General features: G+C 32.2%; 1 protein-coding gene across 1 annotated transcript in view; it reads right to left on the minus strand.

Annotated features, from left to right (window-relative positions):
* Window positions 1–27102, minus strand: part of UBA6 (ubiquitin like modifier activating enzyme 6) — an 81709-nt gene that overhangs the window by 16485 nt on the left and 38122 nt on the right. The window contains exons 8-22 of the mRNA XM_039219897.1: window positions 26511–26633; window positions 24062–24185; window positions 22511–22614; window positions 21139–21201; window positions 20311–20387; window positions 19612–19678; window positions 14000–14143; window positions 12793–12860; window positions 11563–11641; window positions 10091–10171; window positions 5856–5933; window positions 4318–4499; window positions 2926–3031; window positions 927–1016; window positions 753–833 (exon numbers count right to left, since the gene is read on the minus strand). Coding sequence (XP_039075828.1) covers window positions 753–833; window positions 927–1016; window positions 2926–3031; window positions 4318–4499; window positions 5856–5933; window positions 10091–10171; window positions 11563–11641; window positions 12793–12860; window positions 14000–14143; window positions 19612–19678; window positions 20311–20387; window positions 21139–21201; window positions 22511–22614; window positions 24062–24185; window positions 26511–26633 — 1467 coding nt within the window. The remainder of the gene's footprint in view (window positions 1–752; window positions 834–926; window positions 1017–2925; window positions 3032–4317; window positions 4500–5855; window positions 5934–10090; window positions 10172–11562; window positions 11642–12792; window positions 12861–13999; window positions 14144–19611; window positions 19679–20310; window positions 20388–21138; window positions 21202–22510; window positions 22615–24061; window positions 24186–26510; window positions 26634–27102) is intronic.

Here is a 27102-nt window from a genome sequence, read left to right on the forward strand (position 1 = left end):
GAGGGAAAAAAAAAAAGGCAAAATAAGTACATCTCCAAGTAAACACACATACACACCCATTTCTGGGAAGTATTAGCCCAAGTTTGAAGTATCAGCCATGTGACTTATGATTTTAAGTTTTTCACCGTGAGCTCCTTGTCCCTGCCTTTTTTTCTCCATCTTTCTCTCCTTTTTTGGAGGGGGAATGGGAAAAGACATTACATGAAATTTCAACTGTAAAGTTTCTTATCTGACAAGTTAACCTCATTTCCTGCTACCTGTAAATTATTAGTACTACATATGTACTTAACATAAGAAGTGCTACAAGTAATATTTTACACTAAAAAGTTGGTTTGTTTAGTGTCGGAATAAAGAAAAGTAAGAAAATACCTTTATAAGTTGGCCTCATCATGAGAGTATTAACACTACCATCTATTCATAAAATTTTCAATAGGGCTTACCTTGGGTTTTTTCCAGTTTAACAAATTGTTTTATTATACAAAGCTATCATTATGACATCTTTCTTAGGTTGAATCATATGAATTGCTGTTCTGTGGGTCAAGCATGGTCAAATAATGGCAATTCCACAGAGTTCATACAAACTACAAAAAGAGGTCATTTGTGACTTGCTAATGTCAAGATTCCTCATGCACTTATGTACAATAATGATGTTATAATCTTTCTTTCAAGAGGCAAAATAAACTATTTGTAGGCAATATGCAAATAAGATTACACTGAGACAGTGTTGAGATTATATTAAAATGTATTTTTACCTGTAAAACTTCTTCTGCAGATAGATAGGTTTGCCAAAATTTGTTAAATAATGAAGGCTTATGGGAAAAGGAACTTTCAAACTGTAAGGGGGAAAAAAAGAAAAGTTAAATATTGGATATATCTTCTTTTCACTTCAAAGAAAAATTTCTTGGAAAAAAAAAGATCTTTATCACCTTATCTCTTGCCCACTGTATGGTGTGTTCAATAGCAGCTGGAAAGGACTTTAGAGTACAAAATGGTATTTCCTCTTCTGGGGGATCCCGCTAATTTATAAATATGACAACAGATAAGAAAGGCAACAACAATTTTTATTGATTAAATTTACTTGAGTATTTTAAGACCATTAAAAATTAAAAAGAAATAATAAAATGAATCCAACATTCTCATACCTTCTTTCTCCTAAGCAGTAGGAGGAAAAGTGGATTCTTTTGACACTTAACTCATTTGTTAATAGCAACATAACAAAAAGAATGAATCTATTATAACTTAATATCTGTGTACTTATTTGGTGCCAAGTAATACTACCTACAGGCAGACTCCCACATATAATTTTTTTCTCCAAGAATCAAGGTGACATTGAAAACTTTACAATATTCCCTACTTTAAAAAGTAATTCAAGAATTCCCAAAAACGGTGCTCAGCATACCATGTGTTTCTTTCTCCATGGAGAAAAAAATTTAGGAGCAGGGATCTTATGTCCTTGATGCTTGGTATAGCTCTTACAGAAAGTATGTATTAAACAAACAGCTATAAAAAGAATTAAATCTTGCCATTTGCAACAACATGGATGAAGCTACAGAGTACTATGCTAAGTGAAATAAGTCAGAGAAAGACAAATACTGTAGGATTTCAATCATACATGGGATTTAAGAAATAAGACAAACAAGCAAAGGAGAAAAAGAAACAGATTCTTAACTATAGAGAACAAACTGATGGTTACGGGGTGAGGGGTGGGGATGGGTTGGAATGGGTGATATAGGTGATGGGGATTAAAGAGTGAACTTGTGATGAGCACTGTATGGAATTTTTCAATCACTATATTGTACACTGGAAATGAATATTACACTGTATGACAACTAACTGAAATTTAAACAAAAAAAATTTAAAAATAAAAATTAAAAAATACTTTCAGTAAAAAAAAGAAATGCCAAATGCCTATATTATCTCATATAAAAATACCACTGAAAAAATACCCACATTCTATTACTGGGTATATTTGGTTTAACCACTGTAAAATGACTCATTGGTCTCTTAGAGATTTATATTTTAGTTTGTTGATCTATGAAATATCATAAAATGTTTTATAAACCAAAGAGGGAAGCCAAAAGAGAAATCTGTTTTTTCTGGGTATTAAGTCAGAGAATATAGGAAAAGACTTGGGGAAAATGTGGTAGAATGACAGAGTCAAGGGAACTTTTAGAATTCTCTTGACTTTTCTACTTTGAAACTCTTCCAATATGACTTCAGCATATCATGATTTTCTCCAACTAATTTCCTTCAAATTAACTTCTAAAGTTTGTCTACTATAATGTTTTTACTACATAAACTTCTGATTTCATGAGAGTAAATGGGAAAGCAAATTTTATAAATATTTAATAATTTTACTAAGCAAACATACCTATTAAATAAAGTGATATTTACACTTGTAAAAAATTTTTTTTCTTTCCATTTTACAACCTGTGTTGATATTTTTAAAAATCCTAAAGCCTAAATTATTTCCTAGGCCAGGGATTTTCAATTTTGGCAGTGTACCAAAATCACTTGCAGAAGTTAAAAAAAGTTACATCTCTATGTCTATGTATCTCTGTCTCTATCTCTATACATGTACTGGTTCTTCCTGTGGAGCAACTGAGTCTTCGTTTAAGATTTTGGGCAGGCCGCCAGTTCAAAGTTCAATTTGTGAGAAAAGCCATCAACCACTTCTGAGAAATAAAAGTAAACATAAGAGTAAGACAGTGGAAAGACAAGAAACAAATATTTGAAAATTTAAAAAGGTTAAGTTCAGCTCTATTTTAAAAAATGCATACGCACATATGCATGGAAATTATTGACAGATCGATTAATGGATAGGTTAGGGAAGCTCAATCAAATCTGCTGACTAATGAGAAAAAGATGAGATAAAAATTATGAGATACAAAGAAGAGACATTTATTGCAAAATTGGTTCACTTACGTGACTATTATAGGATTCAGTTAAATGAGGTACAATAACTTCAGTGTGTCCCTTAGTGCCCATTGTTCCAGAATCTAAGAGGGGTCGTAGATTTGCTAAGCAACGGCTATTTGAAAAGAGAATAGGTAATGAACACTTAAGTGAGAAGTAACAACGTAAGTAGAGGCTATCTTACCACTTTCTGTTGGTCGTTTCACACATTGATCACTTCTTGAATGTATTATCTTAGGAAACAGATACATTACCACCAAACAACGTATTTATCATTTCCATCCCCCTCCTCCCACAAATTCTGTTGTCCAATCAGTAATTTTTGTTTCTTTTTCCTCCTCCTCCTAATACTAGATTTTGGGCTTCAACTTTTTTTTACTCTAGGTTAACTCTTTGCTAATGTATTGCCCTTTCTTGTCTGTATCTTCTTTGGTTATTTTCAAACTGTAAGTTCTGTCTTACTATATCTTCTCAATGTTCTCTTTATCCCAAACAATATTAACCTTTTTTTAAACTTATAGTACCTATTTTCTACACACTTTAATTTCTTAGTTTTTATTCTTCCTTCCTAGGTCCAAGACAATAAACTTCTAACTACACTCTAGACTGGCAAATTTTCCTCTGTTTAGTAAATCTGTTCAACTAAAACCCTAACATTATATAAAGTTATATAAAGATATAAGAAAAATTATGTAAGGTGTACACATGATATTTATTCATCTACTTATTTAACAACTATTTACTGAATGACATCATGTGTTGAGCACTGAGGATACAGTGATGGGAAAATAAATGGTCCCTTAATAAATGATTCAGTGAGGAAACAAATATTAATTAAATAAGTATATCAATAAAAATAAACACTATAAGGGAAAAAACCAAATGCTGTAAAGGATTACTGTAGGGGGATCTACAGAATTTAGTCATTAAAGAAAATCTGTTTGAATAAAGACAGTTAAGCCTAAAACTGAAATGATGTGAAAATGAACTAAAGTACTTTGGTAAATTTGGAGTCAGGAGTTTTAGAGCCCAATAAACAATTTCCTGAGTCTGAAGGAGAGTATGTACAAGTCTCTCGAGTGAAAAAGCATTGGATGCCCTAGAAAAACTCAAGGAAGAAATGTGTAGCTGGAAGAAGGGGAGCCAGCAAAGAATAGGTAAATTTTAAGCTGGAGTGGTAGACAAACAGCAGGCACTCTATAAACAACATTTAGGCCATGTTAAAGATTTTGAATTTTATCCTAGGTATAATGGGAAATCATAAAAAGGATTTGGATTCGAGGAAAACTAAAATAGAAATGTAAAGAATAATCAGAAAATTGGATAACTTTTCAAAATCTGGATGTGGAAAAGAAGTGAAACAAAAGACAATTTTTATGAATCTGAATTTCAAGAACATACCTGTCTACATATCTCCTGGCTTCCACATTATCTAATGCTGTAATAATTATATCTTGTTTAGTATAGAACTCATCATTGTAAATAGCCTCTGTGGCTGGACATACTTTGTTCAAGTGTGCATCTATCTTTAATTGAGGATTTATTTTCAAGGTTGTGTCAGCAGCAGTATAGCTTTTAGGTTTCTAAACAAATAACAAATAAAAACAGAAGAAATAAATATTAAACAGAAAAGCTACGCCATGACAGAACTTACATTTTTTACATGAGAGTAAAGTAATGAGATCAACTTTTCATTTGTAGTTTGTGGAAATTACAGTCATTGTAGTCACATTATATTTAATAATCTATATTAAATGTAATTAACATATTATTAATGGACAGCTAAACAATTTCTATCTTATAGCTATTATCTTTACAGTTCTTAAAATATCAGTTACTAAAAGTACATTTCCTCTGAGTATAAAGATTTAAACTGCTTAAGAGCCTAGAAAAAATAAGAACAATGAATTCACTAAAATATTAGAAATCTTTCCTAACTCTGCAGAAAATGAGCTCTCAGTGGTATGGGAAGTTAACACATTCATACCAAAATCATAAAAATACTACTATTTCTGGATGGAAATATTAAAGAAATTATATATATATCAGTTCTGTCAAAGAGTCCCCCTGACATGTTTTTACTTCTCAGTGCTGTTAAGCATATAGGGAAATTGCAAAGTTTGTCAGAATTCAGTAAAATAAGAATAAATAGGCCTTATTTATAGTTTTTCTGTAAGTAAAATGCACAGAATAAATAATTTTGTGACATGTATTTTGTTCCGGATAGACCTTGTTAATTTTTTTTTTTTTTTGGTATTTTGATAGGTAAGGCAATTAGGTTAACTATGCCACCTGTTTTAGTTATTACTTTTCTGTTCATGACATTCCTTAGTTTACCAAGATTATAATGGGCTGTTGAACAATAAATTGCAAAAACATTTCTAAAGTAATAGCAAATATGCTTGACTGACTAAAGCATTTCTTTTCTTGACTTATACATTTTGATATCTATAAAAAAGACTGGAAACCAGGAGTATTTTATAATAAGGACGTTAATTAAATAGTCAAGCAAGATCAAAGAGCAAAAAATTCTAAGTGCTAACTTTACCTATTTGGTAATAAAGGCTCCTCTTCCCTCCAAAAAAGAATGCCAAATGTGTGATCTATTAAAACTTTAAATTAGAAAATCTGTCTCTGCATTCTTACTTTCTAATATTAAATATGTAGATACACCTTGATTATAAAATGAAAAAACTACTGCCCATGATTTATGATTTAGATCTTATATCCAAAATTAATGTAAAACCCAATTTTTTCATTAAAAAATAATTTTATATTTTTCCCAAATGTTATTCCCATTGTTTGATAATTTGAAAAATTCTAGTAAAATAAAAACACATTAGGTTTGCTCAAGTGCCATTTTCAATTTATTAAAAAAACCTCTCTTCTTTTTTGTGGAACACAACAGATGATTTAAATCTAAAACAGTAGCAACAAACCTGTATGTGGTGAGGACGAAACAGGAACTGTCTATTCAAGTTGGATTTTTCTATCAAGTCAGGATCTGTAACTGTAACCTAATATCAAGAAGAGAAAAAACTGAAATTATGTAAGAGAAAAATTTTAATTGATTTTGATTTTCTCAGAAAGACTAAAACAATTTCTCCAAATTATGCTAAATTATTTTAGCTAGTAGAAGTTTTAAGAATACAAATACTCCAATGGTTACTAACATTTAATGTTTTTATGCTATCTTTAACTGTAGTTAATGTTTAGCACAGGAACATGTTAAATAAGCTGAAACTGATGGCAATTCGTGTTCAAACATTTTTTCTAATTATTGATAACAAAACAGAGGCTAAAACATCACCATTACATTTTAGAAACATGTAATGGATTAGCCATAGAGGAGTTAGTTAAACATACTTGTTTTCAACTGCAACACATTTGGAAAGGAATGCTTACGTGTTCCAATTTGAAAAGAACTCTTGCTAAAACAGAGGTCTACAAATTACAGCACAGGCAGGCTGCCTATTTTTGTAAATAAATTTTGGTAGGAATACTGTCATGCATTTGTTTGAAGTATTGTCTTTGGCTGTTTTCATGCTATAATTGCAGAGCTGAGTAGCTGTGACAGAGACCCTTGGTTCACAAGTCTAAAACAGCTGCAATCTGGTCCTTTAAGAAAAAGTTTGCGGACATTTCAAGGGATAAGTTAAAAAAAAAAAGCAACTCAGAAGATAATCAGAAAAGAATTCATAATGCATTTGTCACTTAAGTTAGCACTATACAAGATCTGACTAGGAGCAGTATTTCTCCAGTGTGTTTGAGAGGTTCACAAACACATTCACTTTCTTTTAGCTGGTATTTCCCAAATATGTGGTTTTTGAGGGGTTGTTTTCAACATTTCTATATGTGTTAAAGGTCTGTCTTTTTAAAGTTTATTTATTTTGAGAGTGTGTGTGCAGGCATACACAAGTGGGGGGAGGAGCGAGATGGGGGGTACAGAGGATCCAAAGCCAGCTCTGCCCTGACAACAAAGAGCCCCACGTGGGCTTGAACTCATGAACCATGAGATCATGCCCTGAGCAGAAGTCAGATATAGTAAGATGCTCAACCAACTGAGCCACCCATGTGTCCCACGGTATCTCTTTTAAATAAGAAAAAAGGCACCAAAAAGAAAATGTCTTTTAACAGTAAGTTTAGTCCATATCTAATTATTATTACTAATACAAGTCTTTTTATTATTACTAATACAAGTCTTTTTTTCCTACCTCCCCACCCCACTTTTTATCCATTCTCATTTTTTTTTTGTCTTAAGTTTTCTTAATTCCAATCCCCCTCATTCCTCACTGAATTGGTTTAGAAGTTAAACATCTGTTTTTATTTGGTTACACACCAAATTTTCACATGCACATGTGACTTAAGATCTAAAATTAATGACAATCTCTATCTTCCTCCTGAACAATCAGAGGATATTTAGTCTCTCTTCTACATTCCTTATCAATGGATAGTATTTTACTTATTTTTTAATCATCCTATCCCCAAAGTTCATATTTTAATTAAAGATTAAAAAAACCCCAATGCTTATTTAAATCTAAGAAGGCTGATAAATGCCTCCTGCTATCTAATAGTTCTTTCAATGAGAACCAATTAAGTGATAATCTTTCACCATTTCACTTGTCAGTTATCTTTACTTCTCTTGAAAGATAATTTAGCTGGGGATAGAAACCTAGGTTGATTTTCCCTTATATTATGAAGATAACTTTCCTATCTTCAGGTGTACATTTATTGCTGATGAAAAATCTATTAGTTAATCTTTTTATTTTTACCTTTGATTTGTTGACTAGTTTACCTTTTCAATCTCAACACACCTGTTTCTAACTCTGGAAACTTTTGTCATTGTCCTTGGAATATATTGCTTCTTCATTATCTTTACTTTCTCTGAAAATTCCACTATACTTATATTGGACCATACAAATCCATCTTCTTTCATTAAAAAAAAAAAAGGTATCTTTCTGCACTACATTCTGGGTATTTATCTTCTTTCATCAATTCTCACTTCAGCTATATATGAATTTTAAGTTCACTTGACTATACAGAAATTCTTATGTGGCTTTTTGTAAAACTTGTAGTGCTTTCCCCCTCTCACGTTTCTATTTCTCTCTCTCTCTTTTCTAACGTTTGGTCATTTCAAACTTTAAAGTTTGTTTTTTCTATTATTATTATATTTTTAATTCATTGTTTTAGAGAGAGAGAGAATCTCAATCTCCACACTGTCAGCACAGAGCCTAACACAGGACCTGAACTCACAAACTGTGTGTTCATGATCTGAGCTAAAATCAAGAGCTGGATGCTTGACTGACTGAGCCACCTAGGCACCCCTGTTTGTTCTATTATTTGTAGCACTCCTGATACCTATAGTTCTTAGCTAATCTTCTATTTTCATTGGCTGATTATTCTTCCAAGTGGTACCTTTTTTCTAGTGGATTTTCATTTTTTATTGTGAATTGGCTTGAATGGATGTTTAATTCTCTGCATAGTTCTATGTACTCTCAGTGTTAAAGTATCACCATGATGCAGTTTTGCATTCATTTTAGTGAGAGTTCGGGAGATTTCAATGGTCTTATTTGTTATATTTATCTCTCTGCTTAAAGTTTTTTCTTTTAATCTTCTTAAAAAAATAAATATCTATTTGTGTTGAGAGAGAAAGTGTGCGTGCACGAGCAGGGGAGCAACAGAGAGGGAAAGAAAGAATCCCAAGGAGGCTCAGCACAGAGCCCAATGCAAGCATTGATCTCATGAACCATGACATCATAACCTGAGCCAAAATCAAGAGTCAGATGCTTAACTGACTGAGCCATGCAGGCACACCTCAACTTGAATAGATTTTTATATAATGTTGGGATTCCACATCCCAGTGTGGTATGTGCTTTTAGTTAACATTTTCTCACAAGTTACTTCTCTTTCTATTTAAAGTTTTGGACATATCCAAGATAGAAATACTTATGAATAATCACAGGTTTAGCTCAGGAATTAATTTGTCTCTTGGTTCCTGGGGACTTCTCTTTCCTTCTTCCTAGTTTGGTTACATCTATAAACACTCTTTGTTATCTAAAGTCAGTAGGTTTGTGACTACAATTCTTTTCCTGACTTTTATATGTTGATATGCACTATGCATTACAAATTTCCAAGAAGTTAAGGTATTCAGGTGATTCCAAACTTAGGTAACTAAGATTTTTTTTTTTAAGAAATCTCTTTTAAAGAATAGTGGTTTGTGAAACACAATTTAGGAAATGCTAAGCAGGAATAATATTATATGTAAAAACATCTGTCTATAATTGTGATAGTAATAAATATCTTTTTTAAATGAAATATTAAGCTAGGCTTTATAAATTATAAAATGTGAACTAGTATATAAATTTTAGTCATTTTGATCAGTCTATGAAATCACTACTCTGGAAGCAAGTTTATTATCTTAAAGGCAAAACAAAATCAGTGACATATATTCTTATTTAAATATAAGACACGGTTACCCAATTAACTCACATTTAACATCTTAAGAATTTAAATTGAACACCAAAGTTTTTTATTATTCCCTCTCCTTTTGATACTCACTAATTGAAACTATCCCTGAGAACTCTGCCACTTTCTAACGTTAGCTTCTCCTATCTTAAAGATTTATCTAATAACGAGTAAGAAATACTAATAGAAATAATAACAATTCTAATGTGCTTTATGGTTTGCAGAGCCCTTTCACATTTGATCTTTACAATTACATAATGAGCTAGGAAGTAGATATCAGTTTCATATCATTTCTTTCATAGAGAAAGAAATTGAAGAACAGAGCATTAGAAGTTGCCACAAAGTCACAGAACTATGAAAAGTGGTCAGACCAGAATCAGAATCTTCCAATTTCTAGCTTAATTTTTTCTTCTCAGAAATCAGTATTTTAGCTCTACGCAGTCAAAACATTTCAAAAATGGGCAGCAAAAGAAATATAAAATTTTAACTCTCAAGGATTTATATCTTTTTGTTTAAATGTCTATTTCTGAGAGAGAGTGGGGGAGGGGCAGAGACAGAGGGAGACAGAGGATCTGAAGTAGACTCTGAGCTGACAGCAGAGAGCCTGATGCAGGACCAAACTCAAGAACCATGAGATTATGACACAAGCCAAAGTTGGACACTTAACTGACTGAGCAACCCAGGCGCCCCTCAAGGCTTTATGTCTTACCATTCCTTTTTCTTTGCCCGTACCAACACCAAGTAAAGCAAAATTTTTTAACATTTCACAGCCTATGGCTCCACATCCTACCTAAGGAGAAGAAAAATGAAATAGAATATCAGATTAAATAAAATCAAAACTAACTAAAGGGAAATTTCATCTTAAACTTATTTCAAATGACAATTTATAATATATACATACTTTTTTCTTTCATAGTTTATTGTCATGTTGGATTCCATATAACACCCAGTGCTCATCCTCACTAGTGCCCTCCTCCATGCCCATCACCCCTGTTCCCCTCTCCCCCCCATCAGCCCTCAGTTTGTTCTCAGTATTCAAGAGTCTCTCATGGTTTGCCTCCCTCCCTCTCCCCAACTATTTTTCCCCTTCTTCTCCCCCATGGTCCTCCGTTAAGTTTCTCCTAATCCTTCTGTAAGTGGAAGCAATATATATACATACTTTTAAAAATAACTTGAACATCTGTAACTCATTTTACTTTCAAATACTTAACTAATTTATGATACAAATTTTAACTGTTACAGGTAAAAATATATGTAAATCAAGTAAGGAAAAGCATAACATTTACAATTCCTTTAAACAGAAGACATTCCAACAAAAGTCAACAATTGAGCTCATTATTTATATGAGACAGAAACAAACACCACAAAATGTCAGTGCAGCATTTTAATGAAAAAGATTTCTTATTTATAGATAACTGTCAAAACTCATTTGATGGAGATACCTATTCTAAGACATTCTATATGTATGTAAAAGCTTAGCAATAGCTGCTGATATTGAAAACATTTTAAAAAACTATTACTAAAAATTAGAAGTATTTTTAGAACTGACTAAAATATAATAATTAAAAAAGCCATAAATGGCAAGAAAACGAGGTGTTTTTTTTTTGTATTGGGGAGAGATATCCTGCCAATGCACTAAGATATTTAAGAAAGACAGATTTTACCTACATTTTCTTTCATGTGGTAAGGAAAAATTTTAAAAATGGAAAAATACCCCAAACATAATTTTTAATGTATTTCTAGAAAATCATTTCAAACTATCATACTCATATTTTAATTTTAAATGTATTGTTTTTATACTAGGGACTGGCAAATATTTTTTGTAAAGGGCCAGATAGTAAATATTTTCTGTTCTGTAGGCTGTATAGTATAAAAGCCATAGGTAATACCTAAATGAATGGGCTTGGCTGTGTTCCAATGAAACTTTACTTGCAAAAATAGGCAGCAGCAATACACTGGATTTTCTTTAGACCATACAAATCTTTCACCTTTTACAAAGATAGGCAGCAAGATTTGGCCTGTGGGCCATACTTGGCAAACTCCTGTCTTAAATTTTTACTGAATGTCTACTCTGTTAGGAATTGTACTCATACAGACTCAAATTTGCTTTAATAAATTAATTTGATGATATGCAATAACAATTTGACTGTACTACTTACTCTCATTATTATTTATACTTACCAAGAAGATATTCAACTTTTGTAGCTTCTGACACAAAGTGTCTCCAATGCAAGCTCGTAGGGCATCATATCTATCTCCTCTGTAGAAAATAACACATATCAAAAATGAGAAAGGCATAAAAACATCATTTAGTTTCACTATTGTTAATACCAGTTTAATGAACTTTAAATAGAACATTCAAGAGTTCCTGCCAATCTAAAGGAAAATAGTCTTATTTCAAAGAGAAAAAAAATCCATTAAGCAATCAGTTTTTTCTTTTTCCATTTGATTTAATATCCTATGTCCAAATGACTGATGTAAAGCTGACTTTAGTTTACCCAGAAAAGACAGTTTTCCAAGGTAGGAATTTTTAATAACGGTTCCTAGAGAAGCTTACAGAGGGGCTTTGGAGTTGTTAACACATTTAAATTGAAGGCAGAGCTTTGGATTATGTGAAGTTGAGGGAGAATGAATCCATAAGCTTTTACCAGACTCTCAGAGATTTGTGACTCAAAAAGAACAACTGATGTAAATATAAAAGTTGCAGACAGCAACTGTTTTCATCTAAAATCAGAATGGTATTTTGTTTTGTTTTGAAATCATTTAGTTATCTATTTTGAGAGAGAGCATGCATGCACACATGAGGAAGCAGGAGGGAACAGAGAGAGAGAGAGAGATAGGCCTGTCAACTCGGGGCCTGACACAGGGCTCGACCTCAACAACCATGAGATAATGATCTGAGCCAAAATTAAGAGTTGGACACTAAACTGACTAAGCCATCCAGATGCTCCCAGAATGGTGTTCTGAATGCTAACTATTATCATGGTATACAATTTAAAATATTATATTCATTATTTATAAAATGGTAAAGAGATATTGCATTATTTTGACATTTAAAATAATCTCTAAGTAGAGGAAAAAATGACTGCAGAAGTCAGTAAATGACAAGAAAAAACATCTAAAACAAATGCATATTTGAGCACAAGCCCTTTTAATCTAGTTGCCTCTTACAAACATTCAACTAAGAAAGAAGAAAGAAAGGGGCACCTGGGTGGCCCAGTTGGTTAAGTGTCTGACTCTTGGCTTTGGCTCCAGTCATACTCTCGCTATTCGAGAGCTCGAACCCTGCTTTGGGCTCTCTCCCTTCCCCTCTCTCTGTCCCTCCCTGGCTCATGCACTCTCTTTCTCAGAATAAATAAACATAAAAGGAAAAAAAGAAAAAGAATAAATAAAGAAAAAATTCAGAATTACCGTGGGAGAAATTCTTCACGTTCAGGTTTGTCTAGGAATTCGACAATATCTGCTGCTTCAATGTATAACTTTAAAGTAGAAGATAAAAACATAAATTACTATGTATAAACCTTAAATTGCTAGAAAAACTGGTTTTCTCTTCCATAGTTATTTAAGTCATTAAGGAAAACAATGATAAAAAAAATCACAATCCAGATTAAAACAGTACAGTAAAAAATATATGACTTTTTAAATACAATATACATTCCTATATTACTTCATTAAAACAACAATTAAACCTGAAGGAACTATTAAAAGATGTAATTTGATTCATGTCACTTAGCTGTCTTAAAAATGGTATATTCTAATTTCAACAAACAAAAGGAAATTTCACTTCCAAATCTATGCCACAGAGGAAATGACCAAGAAAGCCACAATTTTAGCATTGAAAAAAAATTAAATTATTCATTCTCATTTCCATTTAAGTAATAAAATTTGGAATTAAATGGTTTTTTACTTAATTATAACAGTATAGAATCTTTATTAATAACAAACTTAACAGTTGTACCTAAACCAGACATTTATAACTGAATTTGTATTCTACCCTAAAATAAAGCAAATAATTCAACAGCAAAATAGCATTATGTGGATACTTCTTCAAACATAAAAAAAGATGTTATATTCAAAATGTTATAGTGTTTCAAAAAGAAAGGGCTTGAAGGGTATCCTTTGATATCCTCTGCCAATTATTCTTTTCGGTAACGGAATTTTTTTTATTCCTTCTGAAGATGTTTTTACCTATATAGTTCTCAAACTTACACCATTCCTATGCTTTTACCTTTAGGAGTTGAAGCTTAGGATTCTGAAGATTCCTGATGCCCAAAGATTCCAACCAACTGTTTTAAAAGTCCTGAGAGTACATGAATGCTAAGCTAAACATACTGGAAAACTAAGTATAAGGGTAGAAATTTCATTCCTTCACTCTCACAAATGAGGAAAATCCATCCTAGAATACAACTTTGGTTTATAGTCCAAGAGCCTCAACCAATAATCTTGTTAGTTTCAAATAGAGAATTAAATTTTGGTGGCATATCACATCTAACTCAGGCATCAAAAATATATTTTGAAGTTGCCTTTATAATATATTAATATTATAGTTAATAACACTCATTGTATGGGTATAAAATTCAATCTCAAGTATAAAAATACATTAAAATACAAAACTTACCCACTGGCACAAAGGAGAAAACTTTCCTGTTACAGCTTTCAATACTTCCTGGCTAGCAACACCTCCTACTGCTGCAGCAAGTGGGGGTAAAAAACCTTGAGCAGTCCAAGAGAGCCAATGCACAATGTCAGCATTTACTTCTGGCTGAAACACAAGCCATGAAAGATAATAATTTTGAGACAGTTAGGTGGCTCAAGCAGTTAAGCGTCCAATTCTTGATTCTGCTCAGGTTGAGCACCCCCCGCCCCCCACTGTTGGGCTCCCTGCTGAGAGGATGGAGAGCCTACTTGGTATTCTCTCCCTTTCTCTCTGTTCCTCTCCCAACTGCACACACATTCTCTTTCAAAATAAACTTTTAAAAGTCCCCACCAGTTTTTACATATATACTCAAAATTTCAATAACTTAATGTGAGAATTATTACTACAGCTTAACTTCTAAGAAAGCTACTCAATTTCTCTATTAGATTTTAAGTCCTAAAAAAGTTCCAATCTCAAAATAAAAGATCCAATTGCATGTTAGTTACCCTAAGCAGTATTTCTCTTTATCAGTAACTGCCCATTTTTGCTTTTTGAATCTATATATTATACTAGGGCACAATTTAAGATTAACTGGAATACCTACCATTTATAGCTTTTGTTAAAGATCAGTTCTGTGATGTCAGTCAATATTTATAAACAACCAGAATATTAAAACACTGTTCTAATGGGAACTACGGGAAAACCTTGATCCCAAAAAAAAAAAAAAAAAAAAAAAAAAAAAAAAAAAAGAAGCTTTTAGAAAAAAAAAAAAAAAAAAAAAAAAAAAAAAAAAAAAAAATCCATAAAAAAATAAGGAGCTTTTAGCCTGTGTTCAAAGTAGTAAAAAAAAAAAAAAAAGTAAGAGTCAAAAATAATGAGGCAGGGGGCACCTGGGTGGCTCAGTCGGTTAGGCATCTGACTTCCACGCAGGTCATGATCTCATGGTTCATGGGTTCGAGCCCCGCATCAGGCTCTGTGCTGACAGCTAACTTAGAGCCTGGAGCCTTCTTCAGATTTTGTATCTCCCTCTCTGTCTGATCCTCCCCTGATCATGCTGTCTCTCTCAGAAATAAACAAATCATATGATGAGATTTGTACTTCTAAAACCCCTTGTTTTAGACATAAAGTTCTCATCATCATACTTAAAAACTGAAATTATGTTCTTTGAAATAAGATTTATTTATTAGTATTTTTAAGGAAATATTGGAGAATTAGATTCTGGAGCTAGTATTTTAGCACAATTTCTTATTTGTGAGAAAGATCTCTTCATGAGCTCTGGCTTCCCTTTTTCATCCTATTCTTTCAGTATCAGTAACTTTAATCTTAACCTTAAGACTCAAATAGGGCTCAACTGCTCTGAAATCCTATGTAAAATAATACTGCTTGTGCAGTTAGGAGGTAAGAGGGAAGGCTTTTATTACATTCTCAAAGATATTTGTGATACAAAAAGACATTAGTATCTACTTACTATTCCACCCACTGCATTTCAGTCAGTGGTCTATAGGTCATTATTTTTCAACTACTTAGCACTAAACTCAACTCTGATTATTTCATGTAAGCTGTGCCCTTTCTGAATGCAGATACTGGTGTAATGATAATATTAAAAATAACAATGAAACTGCAAAGAGAAGCAGGTAATTTGAGCATCTAGTGTGAGTTGTGTATTAAATCCACATGTAATTTTCAAAATAATCCTAGGAAATATAATTTTTATCATACAGATTAGAAAACTGAAAGTTTGAAAAAGTAATTTACTTCTCAATAATAAGTGAAACTAGAATCTGAACCCTAAAAGTCTAACTTACCAGTAGGTTACAATAGCTCCCAAGATTCTATCATTTTTTAATTAAGAAACAAACATTCAAATCTGGGGAATTTTGAGTTGCCCTAGGATAAAGAGCTCAAATCTGAATTTGCCTACACAATCTCTAAAAATAGATACATATCCAAAAGAAGAGAAATAAACGAGTGGCAGGGTTTCAGTATTACTAGAAAACAGAATAGTATAAACTTCAAACTACCTGTAAATAGAAAAATAAGTACCAAACTCCAACAAAACTACTTCTAGACGTCATATTGCTATAAGCCTGCACAGAGAGCAGGAAGCGTGTAACCACAGAAAAGAGAATGAAAGGCCTTAAGAGTGACAAAGCACAGTCAACATCATCCTGAGAAAACAGAAGCCCCAGCACTAACTGTAAAAAGTACTGAATACATATGTAATCTGGCAGATCTCAGCACCAGCTACAGTTAAAGAACTTCAGTGGGAGAGAATGATGTAAATAGAAAGAGGGCAACATTCTTTGACGCAGAAGGCTAAAATAAGGAGACAGGAAGTTAATGATTTGGCAGAAATCAAAGAGATCTATAAGATGCCAATACCTAACCACCAAAATCAAACAAACCCAACCATTAAAGAAACCCCTTTCTAGTATCTTAAGAGAACAAGGGGTTTTAGAAGTACAAATCTGAAAAAGCACCCAAAACTCTTAACCTGCCCCCAAAATAGACAGAAAAAGCAGTTTACTATACAAAAGTAATGTAAGAAGGAAACAGAAAATTAGATCAAAACATTTCAGCTAATGAAAATTTCTCCTCCAAACTAATTATAAGGCAGAGGAAATTTGACTGAGTGAATTATATCTTTAAAGAACACTTGGGAGATGTAGAAAAAGAAACACAAAAACAACCTCATCTCCAATCAAAAATTCAGTAACTAAGTACCAAAAGAATCCATTCCACCACCAATCCTCTCCCCCCAAAAGGAAAGAAATAAAAGAAAATTTCAACCTATGTATTGAAATGCACTCATAGTATGGGAAAAATAGACTGAAAAATCAATTCTGAGATATAATCATTTAAAATTATTATACTTTACAGACGAAAAATATACAAAACCACCAGACTACTTATAAGAGTAAAAAAATTAAGCTGGCATTATTATTTCTCAATAGTAAGATACAAAAGCAAGATACCATTAAAGAAAGTAATGCCTAGAATGTTATATTCAGCCAAATTCTCTTTCAGTATGGGGGCTACCAAAAATATTTAAAACATGTAAGTACTCAGAAAAAAAATGTAATTCTGAGCTCCTTCAGAGAAATATACTAGAGAACAAACTTGATTCCAAGAATTACCATAGAGCTACAATAATCAAGATAGGATGGTACTAGCATAAAACAATGGAAGACAGGGCACCTGGGTGGCTCAGTCAGTTAAGCGTTAAGCGTCCGACTTCAGCTCAGGTCATGATCTCGCAGTTCGTGGGTTCGAGCCCGCATTGGGCTCTGTGCTGACAGCTAGCTCAGAGCCTAAAGCCTTTTTCAGATTCTGTCTCCCTCTCTCTATGACCCTCCCCTGCTCATGCTGTCTCTCTCTCAGAAATAAACAAAACATTAAACAAAAAAAAAAAAAAAATTAAAAACAATGGAGAACAGAAACAACCAGTGGAAGATAACACTGAGTTCAGAAACAGCCCTATACATATGTGGTCAATAAGTTACGGACAAAAAATACCCAGAATATGGAATAAGGAAAGAATTATCTTTTCAACAAATGGCTAGAACTACTGGATATTTTACACACCAAAAAATTAACCTTGATCTATACATGGCAAAGTATGAAAAAAATGAACTCACCAAAGTACAAAACTGTGCCCAGTGAATTAAAAAGGTACAGTTGTGTACACTTAACCTACACTTCTATATTTTGCATGACATACAAAAAAGAGGTCACAAAACTATAAAAATTCTGGAAGAAAACACGGGACAGAAGCTGTGAACTTGGATTGAAAAAAGGTATAAAACACATAAAAAAAATTGATACATTGAAGTTTATCAAAATTAAAAGCTTCTGCTCTTTAAAGACACTGTAATAAAATGAAAAGATAAGCCATGGACTAGAAGAGAATATTTGTAAAACATGTATTCTATAAAGGACTGATATCCAGAGTATATAAAGAACCTTCTCAATCAAAGAGAAAACAACCTACCTAATTAAAAAACAAAGGTTTAAAAGAACAGCTTATCAAAGAAGAGATATGAGTGGCAAATAAGCACATGAAAAGATACCAAATCCATAGTGATCAATGAAATGGAAATTAAAACCAAAACATGATATTAATGCATACATGTTAAAATGGCTAAAATCAAACAAACAGATAATATTCCATTATGGAAAGAATAAAGGATAATTCAAACTCTCATACGTTTCTGATGGGAATGCAAAAGGGTATAGCTACTCCACAAAACAATTTGGCAGTTTCTTATAAAATTAAACCTGTATCTATCATTTGTCTCTGTAATAAACTACTAGGTGTTTACCCAAGAAAAATGAAAACATATGTCTACACCAAAATTTGTATGCATATGTTTATAGATGCTTTATTCATATTTTCCCACACTGGAAATCCTTATGTCCATCAGCTGGTACAGAAAAAAATCAGCGGTATACCTATCCAATAGACTAGTACGCAACCAATAAATAGGAATGAACATGCAACATGGATTAAACTCAAATTCATTATATTTAGTAAAAGACTCCAGACTCAAAAGGTTACATACTGCATGATTCCATTTATATAACATTCTAAAAAAAAGGCAAAAATATACTGGTTGCCATGGTTTGGCTGGGGGAGAGGGAGATGATCATAAAGAGACATGAGGAAATTTTTTGGCATTATGGAAATATTTAATATCTTGACTGTGGTGGTGGATATAGGACTATACACTTTAACTGTGTACAGCCGGATTGTATACAAAATTTTGTATAACTATACATATAAAAACATGAAATTTTCTATATCTAAGTTTTATCTTAATAAATCTAATGAATTCCTAATCACATCATTCCTTTTAATCACAGACGTCATCAATATATTTCTACTTTTTCACACTTTTCTGTAACCACTAAATACGCATACATGAAAGGTCTTTAACTTGTGGTTAATGATTCACCGCTTTCAGTACATTATTTCCTCCTTTGTTTTAATCACATAAAATATAAGATCATATTATTCTTAATCATTAATGTTAAGACTTTACATTTCCCCCTCATTTTTATCCCATAATAACAAAAACAATAAAATTTTCAACTAATTGCACAAAGACTACTACTTTGATATCTGCTAAAATAAAACTACTGGCCAGCAGGCACTGGCACCATAACATGAAAAACTCATTTTCTAGGGGATATATCAAAGATGATATGCAAAATGCAATTAAGAGATATGAATATACAATGGGTAAAAGATGATTTACAGGAAAACTTACAGCTATATAGTGAGTTTCAGTGGGTTAACAAAGTAAATCAGGAGAGAATACTAATACTAAAAACATAGCGGCAGCAGAAAATAGTAATTACTATCTTCTAAGTGCTTCACAAAATTAAATCATTTAATGTACACAATAACACTCTGAGGTGGGATAACCCTATTTTACAGATTTATAAACTAAAGCAGAACAAATTTAAGTAACTTGCCTACTGTCACAGAGTCAATAAGCAGCAAAGCTGGGATCTGAAAGGTAAGAGAATATTGATATATAGAATGTTTATATGTTATACCTATTTTGATGGCCATAACTTTGAATACTCACCTTCTCTTCCAGGGTTTCACTTATAGATGTTGCTAGTTTCAAGAGCTCTTCTGAATCTTGCTGGCACCTAGGATTCAACATGAAGCACCCACTTTCAATATTCTCAACTGCTATAAACAGCAAGTCATATTCAAAACTAAAATTTAAGAAATCTGTAAAAAAAAAAGTGGAATTTTGCCAGCAGGTAGCATGAAGTGCTTCCCTGACTTGAAGGTAACGGACTCATAAATACATTAGTTAAAAATCATGTTTACCTAAGGAAAGTACAGAAATAGGATAATAGTTTTTTAAATATACAATGCAAATACTTTTTGCAACAATACTTCTGACTTTAAATAAACTGGAAAGTAAAAAATTACATAGGATTCATAATTCAATAATTCTCAGATTTTTTTCTTTTAAAAAGTTTAAAAACTAGCATTTGAAGGCTTCAAAATGGAAAAATTCTTACTGAGCATAATTCCATTTTTAGGAATTGATCTCTCCACTTCCACCAGAAAAAAGGCCAGAAGGTCATAATAAGTGTCTATAAAGTTCCGTGTATCTAGTAGTGTTGCAACTATGAGGGGCTTTAGTTACTAAACTAAACTTATTTTAGTTCCTAAACTAAAACATCTAGTTTAAATGTTTTAAATTACAATCTCCAAAATACTGCTTTTATAGTAAGGAAAAAAAGCTATTTCAAACAAAGAACATTACCCAATATTTGGCTTGCGACTATAGTTCTCCTGGAACTGGTCCAAGGCAAGCATTGCTGTGTGAATCTGTAAAGGTGCCTATTTAGAACATTAAAAATTGGTCAACAGTTATTGAGTGCATAATACACCACACAGGCATTGTGCTAACACTTGAAAAATATTATTTAATTCTTAAAATAAATCAATTAGCTTAATACTATTATCTGTATTTAACAAATGAGGAAGCTGAAGCTTAGAGAAGTTAAACAACTTGACTTCAAGGCCATAAAGCTATTTTTAAACAATAGATCCAAGTTTCAATTTCCGGTGGTATAACCAGTTTTTAGTAGATTATCCATATGAAGGTCAGAGTAAAATCAACTAAACAACACCAACAAAAAATTTGTATAAGATCAAGATCACCTAATTCTTCTTCTTTATCAACATTTATAAATTTGGAAACTGTTAATACTATTCCTTCCTTATCACAAATGCATTCACTGCTACAAAATTATATTCAGTGGTTTAAAACAAAAGAATGCTTCCAAGGTTTTTTTAGGAAGAAACATGTATTATATAAAACTCTACATGGTTCTGAAAATCTTTTACTAAGATTACTTTGCATAAATTATTGAAATAGTTTTTAATTATCAAAGCTAACATATCATTATAAAAGTAAAACAGTTTTCTATTCTTAAAATTTTTCCATGATATAAATTCCTGTTTTTAATCCTTGGGAGTCAACTCGAGATATATGAATACAATCTTTATTAAAAAAAAACTAACAGAAAGGTACCAATTCCCATCCCCAGTCTGTTGTCTCTCTCAAACCCACCAAGTGTTTGTTTACCTCAGGTTTGCCAAAATCCACAATAAGGCACTTAGGATGTTTTATCTGCCTCTCCAATGGTTCCTTAATAGAAACAAAAACTATTACTTCAGAAACAAAAACTTTGAGTTCAAGCAAGTGATTACTTGACAAAAAATATAGAGCACTAAAAGCAATGTATCTCTACCAAGGTCTGAAATAAATATGGTTGAGCTAATCTGATTTAATAGAAATATAAAAGAGCTACCATTCCCCATTATCTATTGTCTTATTGCTATACTTAATTTTTTTTAATGTTAAATGCAATTAGATAACCTGCTATACATAGTAAATTAGGAAATTGGTGAAAACACCTGTATACTCGAAAAAAAACCCTATTATTTTGATCAAAATCTACCATCTTTTTCTAATATCAAATTATCAAGATTATGTTATACCTGACTTGAATAAATACTCAATGTTGAAATTTTCTGTGTAGAGCAAAGAACACACAAAGGCCAAAAATGCCAGCCAGCCAAACAACCAACCCCCAAACACACACCCAATCTGAAATTTACTTGTGGCATAAACCAGAGACATATTTAAAAACTGGGGACAGTAGCCAAGAGGAAATAATTCAGGGGCAGATCTGACTAACTGTGGTATTTTAATTTGTTGTTTTCTTCTATCTTTGGCTTGGACAAAGCCTTGTAGAGGACTATGGTTAATAATTGTTCTGGAAAAGAAGAGGCAATCAAGTTAAACCTTGAGAACTTGCAAGAAAAAACAGATGTACTTGACAGCTTGTACTAAGTGGCCTGCTGATTTAAGCAGCAAGAGGCTCCTTAGTTCCTTGATACAGAGGAACATCTACATTCTCTTTCTTTAGATACTTATATTTTCCTTTGAATGCCAGTTTAAATGACTTATTTTACATTTCCAACATTACACTGTTTCTTGAGATTAAAAAAAAGCCGAAATTTAAAAACCTGAGCTGACAAGTGTGATAAATAAAAGAAATATTCCTTTTATTTTTAAAATGGAATAATTAATAAAATAAAACATACACTGTTTCAGTGCTTGTTCAATCTTTCAAATATATATTAGCTTTATCTTTTGTATTTGGGAGTAAGAAGTACAATCAACTCTTTGGTGATTCACAAAAGTATAGTTCCTTTGAGGTAACAACTTATATACTTCAATTATATTCATTGGTATTCTAGCTATAATTTTTTGTTAATATCAATTTATTTCCTTAAATTGATCCCACTTCCCTCAAAGTGGGTAAAAATTAAAAATAAAAATCTGTTCAGCCCTTAAATTAACTGTTTGGTTAACTGAATATTTATTACTTTTTTCTCTACAGCCATTCTCCTGCAAAGAAATATATTTTAAGCAAGAAAAAAATACTTACAAAGCAAAATGTTTTAGGAGTCTTAACTTGGACAGCTATGCCTCCATGTAAATAGGGATCCAGTTCTGTAGTATCACCAATGCTAAAAGAAAATGGTGATACCACTAAAAGAAAAATAAGAAAACCATTATATATTATAAGGCGTCAATAATTAATATGTTGATACTAATTACATGTAATTAATACTAAATATAATGTGGTACTGGTTAATGAATAGGCAGACAAAAAGAACACTGTATGTAGCCCCAAGATTCTGAACTATCACAATCCCTCATTGCATAGACCATAAAATAATAAATGATAATCCTAAACGATTAGTTAATTTTTACAAAAACAGATACAAATTTTTTAATATCAATAATGTAACCTGTATTTTACATATCTGGATACAGTATGGGAAACAAAATCCAATGATTTTGTAATCAAAGATGCTTAACCAACTATAGATCCAAAGTTATTTTACTATGAAGAGTTCATAATAGGGATTGATTTTTTTCTCAAAGGATCCATTTTGCAGTCATTACAAGAAAAAAAAGTAACACATTTACTAGTCTACATACTAATCACATAATTAGACTTTCAAATGTCGCAAAAATAAACTTGAATCTTCTTAGCTAACAAGTGTAAACATGCCATCTTTGAGTTAGTTACAAGATGTCTAGCAATGTCTTTGACTCTCTTAAACATGGCTAGAGAAAAATCACAAATTAAGCATACTAACACTGCCACAATTTCAGTATCTTCAACTTCAAATGGGCACTAAATGAAATCTGATAATCTATTTTTTAAAATGTTTAACTCTCCTTAAATCTATGACCTTGCCACTTTCGCTCTCCTTTGGGCAATGATCTCATCTTAGTCTACTAAAAAAAAACAAACCAAAACAACCAAATTTCTTCAACATTTGCCAACAAACCCACAAACTTGCCTGCAATAACATCCATTGATTCCTTTTATCTAAGCCACTAACAAAAACATCCCTCCACCTGAATACTTCATTGCCACTTCAATAAACGAACCTCAACTGTACTCATCATCATCTCTCCAAAACTTGAACTCTCAAAGTGAATACGTAAGTTGCCCATGTTGGATTCTTTGCTTACCTATGAGATTATCAAATTTTCTCTTAAATGTCTTAAGATATTTGCTATCTCAACTCCCACTGCCAGCCCTGCCATATTATATCTTTTAGTTCCTTGAGCTGTTTGCCTCTTTTTGTTGGTCTCTGCATAGAATATTCTTTTCATCATCTTCCTAAGCCAAAGCAATCTTCAAATTGTAGTCAAGATACTTGACCCCACTGCTGCTGTACCAAAACCAGATAGATTTCCTTGCCATGTTTAGAGTTCCCAGAAATGCTTGAACTCTCTTTACACTCTCTTTACATCACTGCTTAATGTTAACATGTTCTCACCTGGATTGAATGTTTTGAGGCCAAAAATTAGATCATGTTTGTCTAAGATGATGTAGTGTTCTCAACACTGTATATACTGTCTAAACTATTGTGTTGAATAATGAATATAAATGGATTAATAAAACACATAAACTTACCAGTTATTTGTTGTGTCGATCCATTTAAGCCTGTCATTCCATTAATTTCTCGGAATGTTAAAAACTGTCCCGTCTCAAGTTTGTGAGGATGATTTTCAAGGCAGGTGACAATGCCAGGATTAGCCTAAATAAGAGTATTCTACTAAAAAGAAGTTCATGTATTCCTTTTTGGCACAAATATCAAATCTCACACAAAAGGGACCACGTTATCATAAAATTCTCAAAACAATCAAAATACCAAGCAATTCCTTTTCTTCCTTAGTAAAAGACTTTTAAGCATTATTGCAATATAATGATCAACCTATTATTTTATTATGAATGCTTAAAATATAATTTCTGAAAAAATAAAATTAAATAAAATATAATTTCTGTGTTGGGGGAAATAGAGATTCTACATGGAAGTTAAAATTTTCCATAGATACAGATTCTTTTGACTTATAAAACACATTGAAAGTTATCAAATTTAAGTTTTAAAGTCATGTTATAAAAAAATCTGTGTGCATAAAAGAGTCTAACTTTGAAGATCAAACAAATGCAAGAAAAGGACAGAGACTTAAATTTTTTATTTTATTTTATTTTCAGAGAGACACAGAGAGAGAGTGAGTAAGCGAGCACACTCAAGTGGGTGAGGAGGTAGACTGAGAGAGAGAATCTCAAGCAGTCTCCATGCTCAGTGCAGAGGCTGACACAGGCTCGATCCCACGACTGTGAGATCATGACCTGAGCCCAAATCAAGAATCGTATGCTCAACTGACGGAGCCACCCAGGTGTCCCGAGAAGAATGGAGATTTAAAGCCAGAAAACTGGTAATTTAAAGTTTGCTGCCCAACATGTTAAAGGGAAAAAAAAATACTGTGTAGCTCAGCTTACCAGGACAAAAATAGGAAGAAACTGGCCTATCTCACCGAAGAGGATGGATAAGATAGGTCCAAGATCCAGAAATTTCTTTAACTGCATATAATCCAACACACTGGTTGGGTAAGGTGATAATAAGTTAATCTACATAAAACCTAAAGACTTAGCATTCTTCCTTTCTTAATTGTGAAGATTCTAAAAATTCTCCTGTGGCTTAATGATTTGGGTAAGAATTATAATCACAAACAAGTATATAAAATTAACATAATGTGGGTTTACTAATATCTCAAGAAAAATAAAATTTATAAGGACTTTGTTAAAAAAGAAATATTTCTGCAGATAAGTTAAATGGGAACATTTATGGTGCTTTCTAATTCATTATGGATAACCTTCATACTTCTTGTACTATTTAATAAAAGAAAATACCAATGCAATACAAGAATCCAAATATCTCCTGGAGCCTTTTCTAACTGTGTGATATTTGCAGGGACAAACTAAAAACAATCACAATGATTAAAGGTTGAACAATAAATCATTCTATAAGCATAGAGACACAGAATGATTTTTTTAATGCATTTCTCTTAAAAAGGGATGAAAAGGTAACATTACACTGAGTTTAAAAATCAAGCATAAAAATAGAAGCACAAATATTATTCCCTCACATTTTGGTTTCTTTTGAGCTTTAATGTAAACTGATTAGAAAGAATGCAAGTAAAAGTAATGATTTAGACTAAAAATGTAGGAAAACTTGATTACAATATTTCCAATTCTTTTAGGGAATAAAAAACTTAAGCTTACATGAAGAGAACGTGGTTAGAAAGTTGAGACCTTCTGATCTAAAGGGTAATTAATTCTAATTCTTTTTTTCCTCTTTCAAATGTTATAGAAATATAACAAATTTTAGAAAAGCTTTTGTTTATAGTGACCTAAGTGTACAATCCTCCTGTAGCCATGTGTTGGGCCAGGTGACTTATGACATACTTAGTACATTTATGATCTGACACAATAAACAGAAATCAGTAAACACTGAATACACTTGATGTCCAATAGGAACATGACAGAGAACAAAATGAAAATTTGTGACAAGAAAATGTTGATCTATCAATTATTAAATGATGTTAGAAGGAATTCAGATACTCAATATTCTAACTTAAATTTAGTTTTAGTATAATTTGATCAAGAAATTAACAAAATAGTCCCTCATGAATTACCTTAAAATATTATAAAACAAAAGAAAAATATTTCATCTTACAGTATTTTGCTAATGTCACCTTTAAAAAATGTATTCACATCAGGGCGCCTGGATGGCTCAGTCGGTTAAGCATCTGACTTCGGCTCAGGTCATGATCTCGTCGTTTGTTAAGTTAGAGTCCTGTATCAGGCTCTGTGCTAACAGCTCAGAGCCTGGAGCCTGTTTCACATTCTGTGTCTCCCTCTCTCTCTGCCCCCTCCCCCCAACACATGCTCTGTCTCTCACACTCTCAAAAATAATAAACGTTAAAACCATTTAAAAATAAATAATAAAAAATATATTCAAATCAACCTTAAAAAATCAATCATATATGTATACAATAATATACATATACAATCATACTTGCGTTATATTTGAAATGAAAATTTCTTTTGGCTCTTCTCCTGTTGTATCTGAAACTTCAAATTCATCACCAAAATCACAAAATAACCGTGACCAAATTCCATGTACATCTGCACTGATAAACTGTGAAATGATAAAAATAAGTTCAAGCTTATCTATTTATATAAAGGAAGAACCCCACCTCAACTATTTTAAGTCCCTTCATGACTTCATTTATAATTAAATTATCCTTTGGGATATATAAAGTGAATCACAAACAGAATACATTACTTGTGAAGTGGTTCAAGAATCAAGGATGTTGGTATTTGAGATTGTGTATCTAGTGCTATACAATAAAACACATATCATTATTATACATTCTATGACTTAAATATCAAAAATTATTTCCTTTCCATGTTTTAGCTATTGTGGAGAGTGCTGCTATGAACATTGGGGTACATGTGCTCCTATGCCTCAGCATTTCTGTATCCCTTGGGTAAATTCCTAGCAGTGCTATTGCTGGGTCATAAGGGAGTTCTATTGTTAGTTTCCTGAGGAACCTCCACACTGTTTTCCAGAGGGGCTGTACCAGTTTACATTCCCACCAACAGTG

This window comes from Hyaena hyaena, unplaced genomic scaffold (genome assembly GCF_003009895.1).
Source record: "Hyaena hyaena isolate Hyena2069 unplaced genomic scaffold, ASM300989v1 scaffold_846, whole genome shotgun sequence".
NCBI lineage: Eukaryota > Metazoa > Chordata > Mammalia > Carnivora > Hyaenidae > Hyaena > Hyaena hyaena.